Source organism: Otolemur garnettii, unplaced genomic scaffold (assembly GCF_000181295.1).
Source record: "Otolemur garnettii isolate 467f Iridium unplaced genomic scaffold, OtoGar3 scaffold00015, whole genome shotgun sequence".
In the NCBI taxonomy this organism is placed as follows: Eukaryota; Metazoa; Chordata; class Mammalia; order Primates; family Galagidae; genus Otolemur; species Otolemur garnettii.
Genome location: NW_003852410.1, coordinates 16,129,005 through 16,147,603, shown reverse-complemented (window position 1 = coordinate 16,147,603; position 18,599 = coordinate 16,129,005). Strand labels below are relative to the sequence as shown.

Here is an 18,599-nt window from a genome sequence, read left to right as displayed (position 1 = left end):
ACCTGAAACCCAAACACCCAGGGACACAACTGCATAGTAGGGACTTTCGGGCTCACAGAACTTGTTTTTCAGCTGTTGGTTTTCCTGGCCTGAGCCGGCCCAAGTCCTGCTTAAACTGTGCGGTGGCGGCGTTTCTGGGCATGAATCACTGAGTTCAGACACAGCCTTTCTGAGGCAAAAAGACATTACCAGACCATGGGGAGGGCAAGACAGCGGGTGGCAGCTGGAGGCCTTTGTCATAGGCCTGTGCTGTCCTTGCCTGTCTCACCCTGGCCGATGTTAGAGCTGGTGCTGGCAGAGGGCACTGGCTTAGATGGTGGTATTACTGGCAGTGATATTCAAAACAACAAAACTTGAGTTGAGGAAGGGGAATTTAATGAATAACAGTACCTAAAATTATTTTTGTATGTTGTGCCTGAGAAGCCCCCTTTTTAAGACTGCCTAATATTATTTCTCCAACCTTAAAGCAATATTCCAGCTGCCCAAATGATCCTTGAAGAGTTAAAAGACCTTTTATTTTTTTAAATCCTTCAGAGCAGGGGTGCTTTGTTTTTATAGTAGCTAAAAACTATTTCAAAACAGTCCTAATTGCTATGGGTAAAGAAAATGTGTAAAAGAGGAAAATCTAATACTGCATTTCATCCCAAATATCCAAGTTCCTGTAAGTGTTTTATAAGATTTTTGTAAAGAAGGATATACTACCTACACTGTAATTACGTGCCCACCAAATCCGAAAGAATGTGGTTTCTCTGGGATCAGGGTTGTTCTCCGACCTGCAGGAGTGCCCTACAGCAAAGCGCACCTCCGTGTCCTCAGTATCGTAAGATACAATTTACGGTGTGTTTCTGACATAATGACAGACAGCGAGAAGTCTTCTTTAAGAAATCCTTAACAACTTAATAAAGTTATAACACAGATATGTCTCTTTTTGTTGTTGTTTTGTCCTCTGAGTTTAGTTCTCCCCCTCCCCCCCCACAAGAAAATATTTTGGTGGCAAATTCTCTGTGGAGTAATAAGCATGGAGACATCAGATGCCCATCAATACGTCTGGGTGTTTGAGAATGCTACTGAGTCTGGAATAAAAGCATACCAGACATTGTCACCCAAGCGTTTATTATCATCTTACTTTTTGCTTTTGCTTCTTTTTCCATGGAAAAAAGAAGAATCTTTTAAAACTTGAAGTACAGCAAGCTTGGCCATTCTAAACCTATGCCAACAACTGCTTTTCTGTACCTATCCCTACAACTTACAGCCGCTCTGCTGAGCTTCTCATAGCCTTCTCCATGAAGGGCCCTTAGCCTTAATAAAATTAGAAGCATGAAAGGCTTAATACACCTGACGTGGGCTATCCCTTTCCTTCTTCCACACTGATCCTCATGACCCACCCTCCTCTCCCAGTTCTCTTCCCCAGACACCTACTCTTGACCCCAGGGAAATTTCTTCTACTCAGCTCAGACAGCACTTCTCCCAGGAGATTTCCTCGACCTCCCCACTCGGGCCCAGCTGCCCTGCTTACATGGAGCATGGCTCATGCTTTCATGCAGTGTGTGTGTGTGTGTGTGTAGTGATCTATCAGTTTGGTCCACAGACTCCAACACCTCAATGGCAAGGGACAGACCTCTCTCTTATTTAAGTACCCTACATTCAGTATTTAGCATGCTCAATAAATACTTGTGGACAAAATAGTTTTATGTTAAATGCAGGAATTCCCTTCACCCAAACAATCTACATTTTGAGTCTTAGGTATAATTCTGAAAGAAATTTTTTTTTTAAATTTTGAAATCACTTATTTTTTTAAAGTTGAAAGATGAGAAGATGAGACAGCAAGCAGAAGAGATGGTTTTGAAGGAGTCCAAGGCATCAGAAGCCCAGGACCGCCTGTTCCAATTCACCCATCCACTTTCTGCCTGGTGTGGGTGGAGCTCAGATTCACGTCTAAACACTGGGGCACCTTCCCGAGACAAGCCTATCTTCTAACTACCCAAACCCTGAAGATGAGTTCTACAGCAAGATCCAAAAATGCGCCTGTGAGCTGATGTCAGAACAATTCCAGAGCTTTCAGCATTTTCTCTGATGCAATGAAATGGAGACGGGGTTGGATGACTGAAGATATAACAAATGACACTTACCACCCAAATGGTATTTAGTGAAAAGCAACATTTACAGCAAAGCATTCTATCACTTAGTGACTAAGAATTTTAAAATAAACATGAGGTTTCTTTTAAACAGAAATGGAAAAAAGAAAAAAACTTCATAAATTTACTGGCAAGGTTGTAACACGAAACTCCCCATCTATGGTTAGATTTGAAAATCTGAATCTCAGTGACTGTTTCAAATCAAAAATCCTAGAAGGATGTTCATTTGAACATACACCATTCATTCTATCATTTAGGGTGGAATAAATTAATTACAGGATCTAGGGAGTACTTTTTATGTTAGAATCAGTCACCAGATAACTCTGGGTCCCCGAAGTTGAAAGCCTTAAGAGTTTGCTGTTATGTGTGTGCCTCTTTTTTTTCTTTTTGGCAAGGAAGTGTAAATTTATGCAAAACACTCTACATCCACCTTTTATAATTAATTTCCCAATGCCTCACCTATACATATTTTAATAATTCCTGATTTATAAGATGGTATCTATAATAAAATTTTCTATTTTCCAATAAATGAAAAGAAGGCAGGTTCACTCCGACAACAGAGTGTCACACAATACCTGCTTGTCAGGCACCAATTTTTACTTCTTACATGTAAGTTAAAGGATAAGGAATTTATAATGCTGCCTGTGAAGGGAACCACTTTTCATACACAAATGTGATCTTTTTTTTCCCCCCAAAGGGTAATACAACAGTACATTTACATAAACTAATCCAAACAATCTATGTATTTGACAATGGCAAACCTCACACAGACGGCCTATTGTTGGTTTACATCTTGGAGCTCTTTATACTGGCTTGTAGCGCTGCTCTAGCTGTCAAAGGTTTGACTTGGGCTCTAAATAAATGGTTATAGAAGTGCTGTGCAGCGATACTGGACTTCTTTGCAAAAGAAAACCTGCTGTGTATGAATTCAAAAGCTATTAATTTTTCAGTCAAAAATATTCGTGCCTATTTCTTTTAATAAAGAAATACTGTGCTGAGCTACTAAGAGATAATGTTGACTAGTGGTAGAGAATTTTCAATAGAGCAGTTAAAAATAAATTTAGTAGGAGGTCCCCTTCAAAGTTATAATTTTCTAGAATGTAAAACATTTTTCTTCTAATACTAATCAAGACAAACCTTCCTTCCCTGTTCATTTCCCCCCCGGGACGGCTTTTCCCTGTTTACCGGCTGCTTAACCCCGGTCCGTGTGGACATTCCCAGCAGTGGCCCATGTGGGCTTACAGGCATGGCGCTCCCTGCCAACACCCAATAGTCATTTGCTGAGTGCCCCACAGAATTTCACGGCTCCTTCTCTTTCACTGTACAACCCTCTTGCTCTCAAGGAACCAGATAATCCAAAAAAAAAAAAAAAAAAAAAAAGTCCATTCCAGAGTGCTAGGTCCAACCATTGTTCTATCATTATTTTTAACACATTGATTGCCACATAAGATGTATTTAACTCCTCTCCTAGTATTGAGCCTAGGTCTGGCTTTTTTTTTTTTTTTTTTTTGTGGCTGTCAATGTGTTAATCCATGGAAAAAGAACATAATCCCATTCTCTCTCTTGTAGCAAGGTCTCAAAGACTCAAAGGAGGACTCAAATCCTTCATTCTAGGAAAACGATTTCACTAAAGCCATCTGACGACTATCAAAAAGTTCCAAAGCATATGAGTCCCCCGCACAATGCCTGTGTGAGAAACCAGCCAGGCCATTTCAGTGTCTCACCAATTTGCTGAGCTGGGTTCACACTCTTCCCAGTACCCTCCCCTTAAAAGGAGGGGCTAACGGAAACAGCACGGTGACTACGGATTCCACAATTCTGAAAGGGCTGGTTCTTTCTTTCCTTTCTTTTTGGTAGTCTACACATCCAGTCCTACAGCCATTCACTGTAAAATACATGGAAACTAAGGGCTCTCTCCCAGTAAAAATGGATGTGCAAAGTGTTTAATGATTTTATGTCCTATATCTCAGTAATATGTTCTGTTTCAGACATTAATTTTGTCTGCCAACTGCGTCTTGGCAGGCTACCATATTTGCTGGGTTAATAGTCTGACTCCGTTTTATTTCTATCACCATAAATCATACCTATATGGGTGTATGTTTGCTTTATTTATAGAAAAAAATCAGTCAAAACAGATAAACCAATACTTTGCCATCACGCTGCATCATTGCATATTGATTAAAATTGCTGGTACTAACTATAGATTGTCAACGCTCAATTAATTTTCACACAGTGACTCCAAGCAAAATCAAATAAAGGCAGTGTACCTTTAAATTTTACAAATCTTAAAATCAAGAAGCAAAGCACTTGTCTCCATTTTGAATAATCAGTTAAAGCTACTAAGAGAATTTTAGAAATGTGAGGGTATGAGAACTACGACTGTTAAAGAGATCGACTTATTACAAGAGAGGAGGTCCAAGTCAGGATTTGGAGTTTAGATATCATCTTTCTGCTTTGATATTAATGGCCTGTGCTGGGATGACACCCTTCAAGGTCCGGTAAAAGGGAACAAGGCAAGAAATAGGAGATTCCTAAAAATCAAATGTAATTTCAGAACACCATGTTTGGTCTCCTAACTGTGAAGGAGGAATTTTCGCTTCAAATTCCTTCGTAACCATTACATGCTCTCCGTAACTCAGCCTCTAACTATTCTGGCACCGTGTGTCTCCTGTATCTCTCCTCTGTTACAGTCAATCTAGACTCTTTGGTGCTCGTTTCTCATATACTGCGTTCTCTCAGCTTACCCATGCTGAAATGCCTCTTTCTTCTGCCCTCATAGTTTAGCTGGCTTCTCTGCGTTCCTACCCTTCAGAAAGATTTTCTTTTTCTAGTGAGCTCTCATTATATACCTTAACACCTTGGTTTAACACCAATCATTTTGTCCCAAAATAAGACCTTGGCTGCTTGACCTCATGGGCAAGGACCATGTTTGAACCACCCCCGTGTGTCCCATCAAGCCACGGTCCTCCAGCATAAAAGGAAACTGTAAAGGTCAACTGATCTTAAGGCCTGTGACACCCCAAATTTGCCAGAATATGCGGCTCTCCTTTCTGTGTAGGGGGCGAGCAAGCAGACAAGGAGCACTGTGAGTTGTTCTGTTTGTTCCCCGTGGGGTGGGATCAGGACTTACGGGCTGAGGGGCGGCTTTGGGTTCTGTAGACTTCACATGCAGATGGGTCATCATGGCTTGCAGGCGTTCTTTGTCTTTTGCAAGCTAGTAGGAAGAAAATGCTTTGTTATTGCTCTGAGTAAAGATGCATGACTCTCATAACACCAGAAATGACACATATTCCAAATTAAACTATGGCACCATAGCACATGACAAAATCATCTTCATTGCTTAATCCTTTTTGAAATCTATATGACCACTGCCAAACTCCAAGTCATCAGAGGTGTTGGTGTGAGATGTCTCAACACAAGATGCATTTGACTTTAACTGGGAAGTTCTAGACCTGCTGGCACCAAGGAGTCCCTTGGAACAGACAGCTACAAGACAAATGTGAATCACGCCTATTAACCAACCTTATTCACGAGGAAGCCAGAGGAAGACGAGCTAGGTAGCTAACACTCATAAATTCATCTGTTGTGGTTGTGGGAAAACTTTTAGCCAGATGGATACATTTATGCAAAATTAGCTTCATCTTTCTGAACAGGTAGGCATAGATTAAGACAACGCTGGCAAGTGATAACAGCACGAAAGAACAGGCAATGAAGGCTCACAGGTTCCCATTTCCAAAAGAGCACAGAATAAGCTTATTTATTCATTTACTTAATATTTTGAGTACCCACTATGTGATGGTCTCATCTTAATAATTTAAGGCTTCTTATTCTATACAAAAATTATCTTCTGAAATCACAGGAGTTTCTAATTGGATACACATAGTAGCCACTCAAATATTACTTATGGGGAGCTACGTCCTTTGTGTTAGAGCAATCCAAGGCAAACATGATATTTTCAATAGTTTGAGACAGCTGGGCATAGGGGACATATGATGATTACTTCTGTAAAAGAAGTGGGACATACATCCCCTCAAGATGAAGAGAAGAGAACAGCTGTAGCATTTAGGGAAAATGTAGAAGAGATTAATGAGAGAGAGGAAGAGAAGAGAGTTATAGACATATCGTTTTAGTTTAATACTTTTGTTAAAGTATTATGTCTAAAATACTGCTTTAGAATTGGGGGGGGGCTCATTCCTTTTATGTGACAAGTGAGGAGCCTGAAATCCTTTAAAACCCCATTATTTTCTGGCTCAGTGCCTGTAGCACAGTGGTTATGGTACAAGCCACGTACACCGGGGCTGGCGGGTTCAAACCCAGCCCAGGCCTGCTAGACGACGACAACTGCAACAAAAAATAGCCAGGTGCTGAGGCGGGCACCTGTATTTCCAGCTACTTGGGAGGCTGAGGCAAGAGAATCGCTTAAGCCCAAGAGTCTGTGAGGTTGCTGTGAGCTGTGATGTTACAGCACTCTACTGAGGGCGAAATAAACAAACAAACAAAAAGTTTTTGTAAGTCTAAAATTATTCTAAAATAAAAATCAAATAGGCTTCGCCTTTTTAAACGAAGTTATTTTCTGATGTAGGAGGGCAGTTTCAGGAGTTGGAGGAAGACAGAGAAAAGGGAAGAGGAAAAACTTTCAGCTTATCCTAACTAGATGATTCAGTTCCAGCCATATCACATTTGACTTTTCCTTTTTATTCTCTGTGGTTCAAGGAGGAATAAATTAAAAAAGGGGGGAAAAAAAAAACAGAACAACTCTTACACTGTTAGCGTTTATCTTTCAACAAACAGGAAATGAAAACGATACCATATTAGGAGCCACTGTATGTTATTCATCCTCTGTTCTTTAGTAAGTTATTGAACAGACAAACTCAAAGATTCTCTGACCACATAATGCTAAAGGAATTTAGTTTTCCCAAGTGGCTCAGAATAAATTGTTGGAAATGGCAATTTTCTACAGTTTTTGTTTTTCATGTAAGTGACTTAAGTTTTTTGGTGTCAAAACTAAAATATTCTTAGACTTGAAAAAAAAGTTTTAAGTTATCATGGGGCAGAAGAAATTCAGGCATTTAAAAAAAAAACAAAGCAAGTACTAGTCTGCTATGCTGAAGAATGCAAATCAGAGGGGGAGAGGTGATTATTTACGCAAGTCTGCTGAATATTAATTGTGACTTAATTTGAGGGTAAACACTGTTGATGTAGCAATTACAAAGACTAAGTTTGGTAAAAAGAAAATCTCAATCCTTAGCATTGAAAGAAATCATCTCATCCACATTCCATCCAAAAGTCTGCCAAGCTGACCTTTACTGGTCAAAGGTGGTAGCAACTATGTTGCAAACACAAACCTAGACTGTGTATACACAGGCACATCTACAACCCTGAATATAACTGCCATAGGGAATATTCTCTTATTTTTCCATGAGAACATAGCTTGGAATTCATCATCCATTTTGAAAATTATCCAAGACCCTCAATTCTACTGCCCTAGTCCTGCTTTTTTTTAAAAGACAGGCAAGGTTACACAAAGGGCAAAAATCCAACTTTCTGTTTTTGCTTGTATAATAACGTATAATACCACATTTCTGGATATATTTTAGACTTTTAATCAAGTATAGCTGTGACACGAACAGTAAAGAAAGAAACCTACCAGATTCACTTTGTGGGGTTTTTTTTGTTTGTTTTTTAATGGTAAAAGGTTATAAACATTCACGCCTCTGGAAAACACATCCCCTCTCTAACAATGGCTGTCTTGCATTTAAATACCAGCTAGTCTTTCAAAAAGCTTTCATATTCGTTATTACTTTTTATGCCATCATGCCATGAGCTCACCATCCCCATCAATTTTCGCAGCATCCTTTCATTATTAAAATATGAGAACACAAACATTTAACATTAGCAAACATATTCCAGCATTCCCTCTTAAACTGTGAATCTTAGGAAAAGCAAAGAAAAGGGGGTTGGGAAATCCAGTCTGAAGGTCAACTAAAAATTTGGTTGGCAACTTTGAAAATTTTTTGATCTGTCTATCAAAAGAGAATTAGTCTCTTCAAGCTTTCCTGGTGAGTACGGAATGAGAAATCTGGCACAAAAGGGACAGAATCGGGCTGCAAGTTAGAGAAGGCTGCTTGTGTATGGAGTGTTTCAGTTACAAAGTTTGCTCACTGATTCTGTAGAACGATGGCCGAGGGAAAGTGGTTAAGGATGTGGGCACAACACTCGCACAGTGCTGGGTTCATACTCTGGCTGGGAGAGTCTAAGCACCTTATGTAACCCTTTTAAGTATCTAGTTTCTCCTTCTAAATATGGAATAATCATCTCTGAACTCTGAAGGGTGGTTGTTCTGAAGATGAGATGAGCTCTTGCACGTAACAAGCTTAGCACAAACAACTTCATGAATACTGCAAAAATTACTATTTTTTTTTTTTTTTAATAAAAGCAAATTCAGTCTAGTCTATCTAGACTTAACACTGGCTGAGTATATGTATGGAATCAGGATCTATGTTGAACAGGGGTTCAATGGAGTTTGCAGTTCGGCTAACCGAAAAAGAGAAATAATTTTGATCTTTTAAAGAATTGCACGGAAAGCACAGGAAAGATGAAGCCTGCTTCTCACAGATTAATCTCTTCTGTTCTTACTGTATCTTCCTCTCATCCTGGAAAATGTCTTTCTTCCCTTTGGCTGATATAGGCCATCCCCTCTTCTATTACCCATGGCCTCAAATTAGGCTGTAGATAGTCTGCCCTGTGGAAGATCAGAATTTGTGTATCGCTCCAGACCTGCTGGTAACTGCCAAGGGCTAGCAGTTTCATTCAACATCTTCAAAGACAGACACTAAGGAGATGAAACTCATTCTTTTAGCAGAGAAAAACTTGGTTTGGGGTTCATTTAACATCATCATTTTCTATGTTGTCAGGAGGACTAATCATTTTAAGGCCAATTTGGCAGTTCTCACTCATGAGAAACAAAACTCTGCTGAAATAAATGAAGGCTTTTGCGTGTGTAAAAATGCAGGCATTATTGACCACAGATAAGAAGGGGCCAAGCCACGCATCTGATTTCACAGAGGCAAAGGCTGCTGTGGCTATGTCTAGTCCTCCAGTCCTATTCTCATGTATTCTAGTTGGGGAAACTGAGGGCTGGCACGGTAAATGTATCTGATATCTGAGGACAGAGTGCTGGGAAGGGGCAGAAGACTGGAAACCAGGTTATATGGTTCTAGGTCTGACTTCTCCACACTGGTGTGATCCTAAGAATCATCTAGTATGAAAACTGAAACTATAGATCTTCGTCTCTCTCCCCATGCCGATGCTGAAATACTAAGGCGGAACCTCCATGGGAAGGGTAGGGCTCTGTAGTTTTAACAGGCACCTAATTTATGATAGGCACACTTGCATTCTTCCCATACAGTGATGATCTCCAACCTGGGGTCTCACCCAGACTTGGTGAACTCAACACTTCAAGAGAGGTACCTGGAAGTAGGTTTTTTTTTGCAGTTTTTGGCCAGGGCTGGGTTTGAACCTGCCACCTCTGGCATATGGTCCTACTCCTTTGAGCTACAGGTGCCGCCCAGAAGTAGGTATTTTAAATAAGGAGCCCAAAGTGCCCAAGTTAATCAGGTGAAGTTTGGGGACTATTACTCTCTGCCACAGATTGAGTATGCCTTAAGCAGTGGCTGTATAGGTTTCCTCAGGAGTTTTAGACACAATAATGATCCAAACACATTAATTTGACACACGCAGAGTGCATCCAGTTACTTAGGCAAGGGCTTTCCAGTTACAGAGGTCTCCAAAGTACATCTGATCAAAAGAAGAAAAACAAGGGCAAAAAAAGGCAGTGAGTAGGAGAACTCAGATCCCTTCAACAGGCTAAGCCATTTACCCAGCAGTTATTTTTGACCCATTTTATCAAACTATCATTTCAAAATTCAGCAATAGGGAAAACTTGTATTAAATGATGTCTTTCACACCAACTACAGCATGCAGGTGGTGGGCAATAAATGGCTCATTTCACCCCAATTGAAGAATTTCCCTACTTTTATTGTATTCTGTCACCATCTTAACATTCCTTACATGTTATTATTAAAGACTCTCTTGACATTTAAAGCAGACACACACTAATACTCAGTCATAGTCTAGGAATTCTAATGCTCCCAGAGTTAGGCAGGATTTTAAATTATGAAAAATAAGTGTCTTGGTTTTCAAAGTAGGATGTGGAAGTGAGAAAGCTAGAGACACTCTTCTTTTTCTTGGCTCCGCTCACAAAGTGGTGACGAAGTGACACTATGATGATGCTGTGAGGACCTCTCTTCCCAACACGTTTGGAGCTTGTTCAGGGAGAGTCAGGAGGCTCTGCGAGCCTGCTGAGGGAGGAACTGTCTTGAGTATTGCCTGGAATGGGGTTAGAAAGGTCCAAAGGGGGATATGTTACTGATAATATATTTGCTAAAGTCTAGGAAGCGGTGTGATTACGAATGGCACCACTAATGGCAGAGTAATCCCATGTAAAGTCTGTATGGTAATTGATTTGTGTTGGGATTAATGTCTCCCTCTGGTCCTGAAACTTGTGCACTTTTCTCCCTGCTGACATTTTCTTAGAGCTTACGATTACTCTCGTGTAGCTGATTTCAAAAACTTCGGAGTGCTCCCAGCATCGCTGAGCTCCGGCCTTGCTGTCCTGCCACGGACTGCTCAGGATAGAGCTCACGAGGCAGAGAGGAGCATGGCCACATAACTGAAGTTAAAAACCAGCAACTGGCCACTCCTGCGAGTATGCAGAGAACCCCACGGGGCCACCAGGACCCTCTGGGGTGAAACCTATCAGAGGAGCACAGCCTACAAAGGCTGGGTCAGCCGCCCAGGTTTTTCCCCCTTTTCACCACTGGCTTTCATCAGGCGTGTGAGCCTCAGTTTCCTCATCTGTGTGTTTGTGTGTAGGGGACCTGAAAACTCTTCCCTTGACTCTGAGAGGCCAGTGGTTATTCAGATTACCACAGAGTTAGCAATATCTTTTCAAAGAACAAGAAGAAACACCATAAGAAAAATGCTCATTAAAAGTAATATTTATAATGATTTCCAAATGTTACATTTCTCTTTTTAAAACTGACTCTTACAGGGCATCGTCTGTGGCTGAAGGAGTAGGGTGCCAGCCCCAGATAGCAGAGGTGGCGGGTTCAAACCCAGGCCCGGCCAAAACCCGCAACCTAAATAAATAAATAAAAGTGACTCACAATCAAGGAAATAGGGTGACATCTACTCACAGAGGGATCATGAAGATCCCATAAAATGGGGGAGTGGAGCAACTGGGACAGTGCCCTGGCACATAACAGGAGCGTAACTGAGAGCCATTCACGTGGTTTCTGAGCCATATGAAAAAATCACAAGCAGAACGCAGGCATTCCACAGCTGTCCCCTCCACGGCCAGTGAATTAGTACCAATCGGTAGGGTGACCAGTTCATCTGCTTGCCCAGTACTTCCCCAGGTTGGAAATGGAAATTTTTCAACTCCCAGAAATACACTCAATCGCAGGCGAGCAAACTAGGATGGTTGGCCACCCTGTTTCACGTTGAACAGATAAATGCATTTTAAAAAGAACAATATATTCCTCCACTATCCTGTTCCCTCATCCTCCAACCTAGGCAAATTCTACAGAGGCTCCCTCAGATGGGAAGGTCCTTGCCAACATCACTGTTCCCCAACACCCCCTCACTCTGCCTGGCAGGGAACTCAAAGGCACCATGTTTTACTATGCTCTGTGATACTGGGAGGAAGGGGCCATCTTGCTTGTCTGTACTTGGTGCTTTGAAGACAATGGTGCTTGGTAAACAGTGACCAAAAGGAAGAAAATCATGGAAGAATAAAAGATACACACCCTTCTACTCCCATCTCCTGCCAGGAAGATCAAGTTCAGTTTGGTTGACTCCTTCTCCCTTACCTGCTTCAATACTCACGATAAAGGAACTACAGGCTGGGGGTGGAGGTTGTGGGGTGGGGGCTGTAAAATGCCCGTCCTGAGCTCCGTCCCCCAGCACATGATGAAAATGTTTCTTTTCCTTCCCACCCTTCCTTCTCTCCTCACTGCCTCTCTCCCTCCCTTCCTTCCTTTTCTTTCAAAAGACATCTTCATCCATCAGAGGGAGGATATATGTGGGGTCATTATGAAAACTTTGAGATACACGGAAGTCAAGAAATGTAAAACTGGTACAGACAGAAACACAAGAAGCCCCTCCAAGCAGCACGGGTAAGCCAAGAAAGCTGAAACTGGCACGGGGGAATCAGAAAGGACGCTGTCCACTGTGTTTGTCAGAAGTGAAATAATGGACCATAACACAGTCTGTGTCAAAACTTTTGTAGTGATCTAGGTATGGCAGTTGAGCAATGTCACACAGTCACAGGACAGATTCAAACCAATGTATGTGATCAGAAAGATGTATCTATGCCACAAGTATCTTAGCTTTCTAAGACAGGTAAATTCTGCCAGACTTTCTTCTCTTTGTGTGTTAAATACGATCGTGTTCCCTTTTTTCAAAATGGAATTCGGATTCCACTTTTGTCGTATCTCATCCATAGCTTAGGATGGGAGGGCTCACTAGCCGCATACTACCCAAGCAACCCAGGAAAACTGGATTAACTTGGATGTAAGTCCCTAGCTTCACATCTGGTGGACAACGGGCACTCAACTATCATGGAAGCTTCAAGTGCTTCCTTATAATCTTAACTGTGGTATTTTTGAGTCCTTAAAATCTCAACATACTTCCAGTTCCTGTGTCTCTGTCCCTCAGTCCCAGTAGGGGTGGAGGAAAGGCCATGTAAGGTCATGCACACTGATTATGGGAACTTTCTTCCTCCTCCAATTCTAACTCATCTCCTTGTCTGTACATCATTGCAAAAGAATTTATCCAAAGAGAACTAACAGATAAAATCTTAACACATTCCCTGACCTCAAAAAGCCACGCCACTGACCCAAATGATTTCTCTGGTGTGTGTCTTGCTGTTAGCTGTCTGTGTACAGTGTAAGGAGCTCACACGTTTCTTGGTGTTTATAACGTTGGGCTCCCAGGTTAACAGTTGGGTTAATTCCCATCTGATCTATTGGTAAAACGTGAAGAAATTATTCAGAAAGGCTCAGAATGCCCACGTAGACATCTTTGAGACTCTTCCTTCCTCTCAAGGAGACCAATCAAAAGTTCTAACAAGAGAACAAAATTAACCAACCATTCTCTGTTAATAAGCTACACACAGCAGTCCACTGCTAAGAACCCGTTTATGATATATTTATATATCTTCCAACAAATTTTAAAATACAGGGGTATCTTGCCTTTTGTAATTGACATGTCTATCAAAACTCTGGTTTTGTAAATCAAGTTGTATTTTAAATACACAGGGACAGAACAGTTCTTAGGCCTAGAGCCGAAGAGGAAGGTCTGTGTCAGACACCATAACGCATCCCTGCCATTCCCATCCTGCCTGAAATCTCACAGGAGGGTCCTAAGGGCTTTCAGTTTCATTCCAGTGTAGTGTTGTCCAGACAGCTCTAAGAAGGGAAATATCTCTAGCCACCACCCCCTAAGGCTGGCAGGGTTGCTTTCTTTTTTTTTTAATTGCTTCTCATTCTTTAGGAAGGTCTGATTGATAAGAGCAGAGATCCACCAAAGGCCTTCCATTTGGGGTCAGATAAAAGGTTTCTGGGGTTGAGATTCAAAGGGGCTACACAGGACCACTCTCAAGGCACCTTCACCAGCTGTGGGTGCTTCAGGAGCTAACCGACTTTGCCCTTGAATTCTCCTATGGGGTCGTTTTATGATGACCTTCTAGGTCAGACACAATGAACTACCATCACCTAGTTGAGCTCATTAGATTTGTTTTTATAATAGGGGCAATATGTGGTCTCTCTCTATCAGGTATGAACATCACTCGGGGCGGGGGGGGGGGCTATGAAATTCAAGATAGTCAATGGTATAATTTTATAATTGACTCTGAGAGATGTGTGGAGCTTCAGGTATGTCCTGTACTGGGAAATGCCTTAAGGGGAAAAAGTAGTAGCTCCTGGGTCAGTCAAGTACAGGGCATCCCCCCAGGGGAGGTGTTACACCGCCTGTGGCTGACAGAATGGGGGAGGATGCCAACAGGACGTGCACACAGATGGGTGGTCCGAGCACAAGTGCAAGTAGCCCTGTTGCTGCAGGGACCTTGCTGCTCCCACAGCTCGGGTTCTTTGGGCACATGACTGGGAGTTACATGAAAAAATACATTTCTAGACATTTCTGCATGAAATGGCAAATGTGACAGCACCAAAAGAAAGGCTGAACTTTCTCGGAATCTAGCTTTGAGTATCACTGTATTATGTCCCAAACACCCCACACATGCTAGGTCTGCAACTCCCAACCTCCTAAACTAACCCTTGATAAAGGCTTCTCTTCATTCTATCTCAGGGCAAGGTTTCTCTAAATACTGAAAACTGTTAACAGTCTTGTTTTTCTCACCTGCTTGAATAGTAACGAATGGATATACAATCTGCTTTGGTTTAGACATTTTTAAGCACTAAAACCCTCTTCAGAGGAAATTTCTGGTGTTTTCAAGAATCCACCAGTGTCATCTAGTAGACTGTATCATTGAAAAATTATTCTGTAGTCTGTTTTTCCTTCTAGAATGTAAGAATGAGGAAGGCAACCCTGTCTGTTTTAATCTCTGTTGTACTTTGCGGTGGCTCCAGAAAGGTTCCTGCTATGGAAAACGTTCTTAGGAATGTTTGCTAAAGAATAAGTGGGTGGGTGGGCGGATGAATGGAAGAATATCCCCTAGTCAGCCTTCCCTGACCCCCAAGATTGGCAAGCACTTGTCACATGAAGCTGCTGGTAGGGAAACCTGACCAATTTGGTGACTAGATTGGGTTATACATCATAGCTAAGAATGAAGGGCAAAACCAGTGAGAACTGTAGGTAGTCAGGAACCCAAGGGGACAAGTTGCTAATAACATAATGTAAATTATTTTTGTCTGATCCTCTTGACCAGGGGTTACTTGGCAAACTTCTGTAAGAGCAAGGCAATAAGTATTTTTAGCGTTGCAGGCCATACAGTCTGTGGTACTTTCGTGACTCTGCTACTGTATTACAAAAACAGCCCTAGACAGTAAGTAAATGAGTGGACACAGGCATGGCTGTGTTCTAATATGTACAACTTCAGGTATGGGCACTAACACTAGAACTGCACAGAATTTTCACCACTCGTGAAATAATCTCCCCCCCCCTCCACCAACTACTTAAAATGTACAAACCCTTCCCTACCTTGGTTAAGATTTGGCCTAAGGTCTGCTCTGGACAAGGACTAGGTCAATACTCTTGAGAATTCCCTTAAGCTTTGAAGAAACCATACATATCAGAATTAGCCTCTCCCGTCTTCCATTAAAGCAGATTCCCCAGAAAAAATATTTAGAAACACCACAGGTAACTACTGCACTGTAACTTCTGGCCAGTTCATCTTTGATTTCTACCGCCAGTTGAATATCCTGCCTTCAGTTTGATTTATGGTTGAAGGATGAAAGGAAATCTATGAATAAATAAAATCTACAAATAACCAAAGAATCCTTCTACCAGTCTGTATCACTTCTAGACCACACCTACCAAAAACCAATACTGAAGCTGCCAGGAGATAGCCTTGTGACTTACAAGTGACATAATTCTCTTTCTCCTGAACTGTCTTCATGGAGAGTGAAAAATAATTTTAAAAATGGAGAGGCTGGGCATGGTGGCTCATATCTGTAATCTCAGCATTCTTGTAGGCCAAGGTTGGAGGATCATTTGACCTCAGGAGGTCAAGATATCAGCTTGAGCAAGAAAGAGATCCCTATCTCTACAAAACTCAGAAAAATTAGCCAGGCATGGTGATGCACCCCTGTAGTCACAGCTACTTAGGAGGCTGAGGCAGGAGGATGGCTTGAGCCCTGATGTCTGAGGCTGCTGTGAGCTAGGACAATGCCACTGCACTATAGCATGGGCAACCGGGCGAGACTGTCTCAACAATAACAAAAAGAGTCTCCCTACCCCCAACTATTCTTGAATAGCTAAAACAAAAAAAAAAAAAAAAAAAAAAAAACTCAGTTCCTGAGCAATTAACAATGGCCCAATACTCAAATCTGCAATCTAGAATGCCTATCTGGATATGTCATGACAACTCTCGTAAGCAATTTATTTTAGCCCATCATTAAGAATTTAGTTTTATGAAATAAATTCTAGAACTTACATCACTTTATAAGTAACCATTATCAATATGCACAAATTCAGGAAGTAAGAGACATGTATATAGTTTATTCTGCTGAATCCAGATTTTCAAGGCATTACTGTGCTTTAATCATAAGTGAACACTGAATTAAATCTACTACTTCTTTTCTTTTCAATAGACATGCTAAATTTAAAAATGTTTCCAAAGACTTAAATAAAATTTGGGAGATTTTATGATGTGCCTTTTTTTCTGTACAACTATCTTACTATCCTAATAAGTTTATACCCACAGTATGAATGGGAAAATATTAACGAAAGAAAATAACTTTTGAGAAAAATCTTACTAAAAAATGTAATTTGTCATATAGGATAACTAATTTTTAAAAATCCTTTCTATCTTGAAAAGTCACAACAAAAAGTTTAAGTGTGTTTTGGCTGATTTTTCTCTGCAACTATTTGAAGCTGTAAATGACTTAACTCAGTAAAATTCCAAATGTAATTATCTTCTGTACTTAGCCTAGGGCTCTCCATATATCTCAGCATTGCTGTCTTGCATACAAAATAGGCTTGTCCATGGCTAGTAACAATATAATGTACAACATTGTTTTAATTTCCCCTAGTCGGCTAACCTCTTGCCTACACTAAACCAGACAGAGAAGAAGCCACAGTGAGTCATCAAGCACTCAAAAGCATTTTGGAACTCAGCTGCATAAATGGGGTTTGCAGGGTCAGGCTTCTGCATTTGTGCATTTGAATAATCTCCGTTTCTGACCTAATTTTTACTTTTAGAAACTAATTTTCTATTAATTATATCAAGAATGGAATTACTGTTAAAATATGATGGTGTATCAAGTTACACCTGGAAGTAGAACCCATCTTAAAAATGTCCCTGTCTCTCACAACTAGGATCCCCAGGAAAAGATGCACAAATTTCTTTTCCCTAGTCATGAATTACATGCAACATAGCCCGGTGGATTTCCAAATACCAGATTTTATATACATATATATGTATCTATCTGAACATGTATTTAAAATGTACCCAGTGGACTCTCCATTATCCTCAGTGGTCGGGAGAAAAGGGAACAAAGCAAAATGAGGAATGGACCCACTTAGAATTCCATCGAAACTTTGGAAGACACAGCGTTCGTCTGGCTCTCTTACCCAGTCTTGGTCTCACTCACTCTTTCTCTCATCATTCACACCCATTCTCTCTCCATCACTCTCCCCTGCCCCACCCAGCTTATCTTTCTAGCTCTGATTTAATCATATTAGCAACTTCCAGGGACTTAGACCAACAACAGATAGCCAGAAAATTGAAAGTAGAAGAGAGGAGGGAGGGAAAGTGAGAGGGAGGTGGGAGGCAGAAAGCAGGAACTGAGAGTGGACTGCAGACACACAGGCAGGTGCCCAGGACACAGGAATGTCTGAGCAGCAGTTCCAAAGAGGGAAGGGAGGCGGAACTTGCCCAAAGAGGCAAAACATAAAGAAAGATAAAATAAAGGACAACAACAAGTTTTGGACCTTCCATTCAATAATGAGTACACGGGATCTCATTACAGAACACTACAGAAATTTGGAATTTGAGGAATACTGAGGCAATATTAAAAATAAATTTGGTTTTACCTGTAGCTCTAACTGCTGTACAACCTGCATTTGTACTCTACATTGAGCTGTACTTCTATCGTCCAGCGCATGCTCACTGTTGAGATGTCTGCAACAATACATAGAAAATCATTAAGTGAAATGGAGAAACAAAAAGGAAAATATAAGTTACCAGGATGCTTAAGCACACACTAGGCAGCGGGGCTAGTTCCCAGGAGATAGTGGTTTAGTGGGGGGCCTGCCCTTTCCCGTCCCCATTGTTTGAGACTGTCATGCCATAGAATTGGGCACACTGTTATCACCAAAATAAAAGTCTTCGGGGAGAAGTTCTGCAGGGCATCTGGGGCTGACCATTTACATATAAATAAGGAAGTTTAAATCATTAAGTCAAGGCAGCATTTCAAGACCACTGCAATGGGTAGCAATCTTAAGACGGCCTACTAGATACTTCACAAGAGTCTGATTTGTAATGGAGTTGAACAGGATCCCTTGTTCACAATAAAACGGGCTTCATACAACTGACGGCACATCCAAATATTGAAATGCATTAATGTAAAGTCAGGCATGGCAAAGGGTAGAAAGGAAAATCTCAGGAAGGAAAACCTCAAAGAAATGAGAACCTACACTAATTATACACCAACGTGGGGA

At 41.2% G+C, this 18,599-nt stretch overlaps 1 protein-coding gene across 7 annotated transcripts in view; it reads right to left on the bottom strand.

Annotated features, from left to right (window-relative positions):
* Positions 1-18,599, bottom strand: part of FOXP1 (forkhead box P1) — a 610,533-nt gene that overhangs the window by 27,331 nt on the left and 564,603 nt on the right. For all 7 annotated transcript variants that reach the window (XM_023510637.1, XM_012802528.2, XM_012802529.2 and 4 more), the window contains 2 exons: positions 17,973-18,060; positions 5,266-5,349 (listed from right to left, as the gene is read on the bottom strand). In XM_023510637.1, the coding sequence (XP_023366405.1) occupies positions 5,266-5,349; positions 17,973-18,060 (172 nt within the window). The remainder of the gene's footprint in view (positions 1-5,265; positions 5,350-17,972; positions 18,061-18,599) is intronic.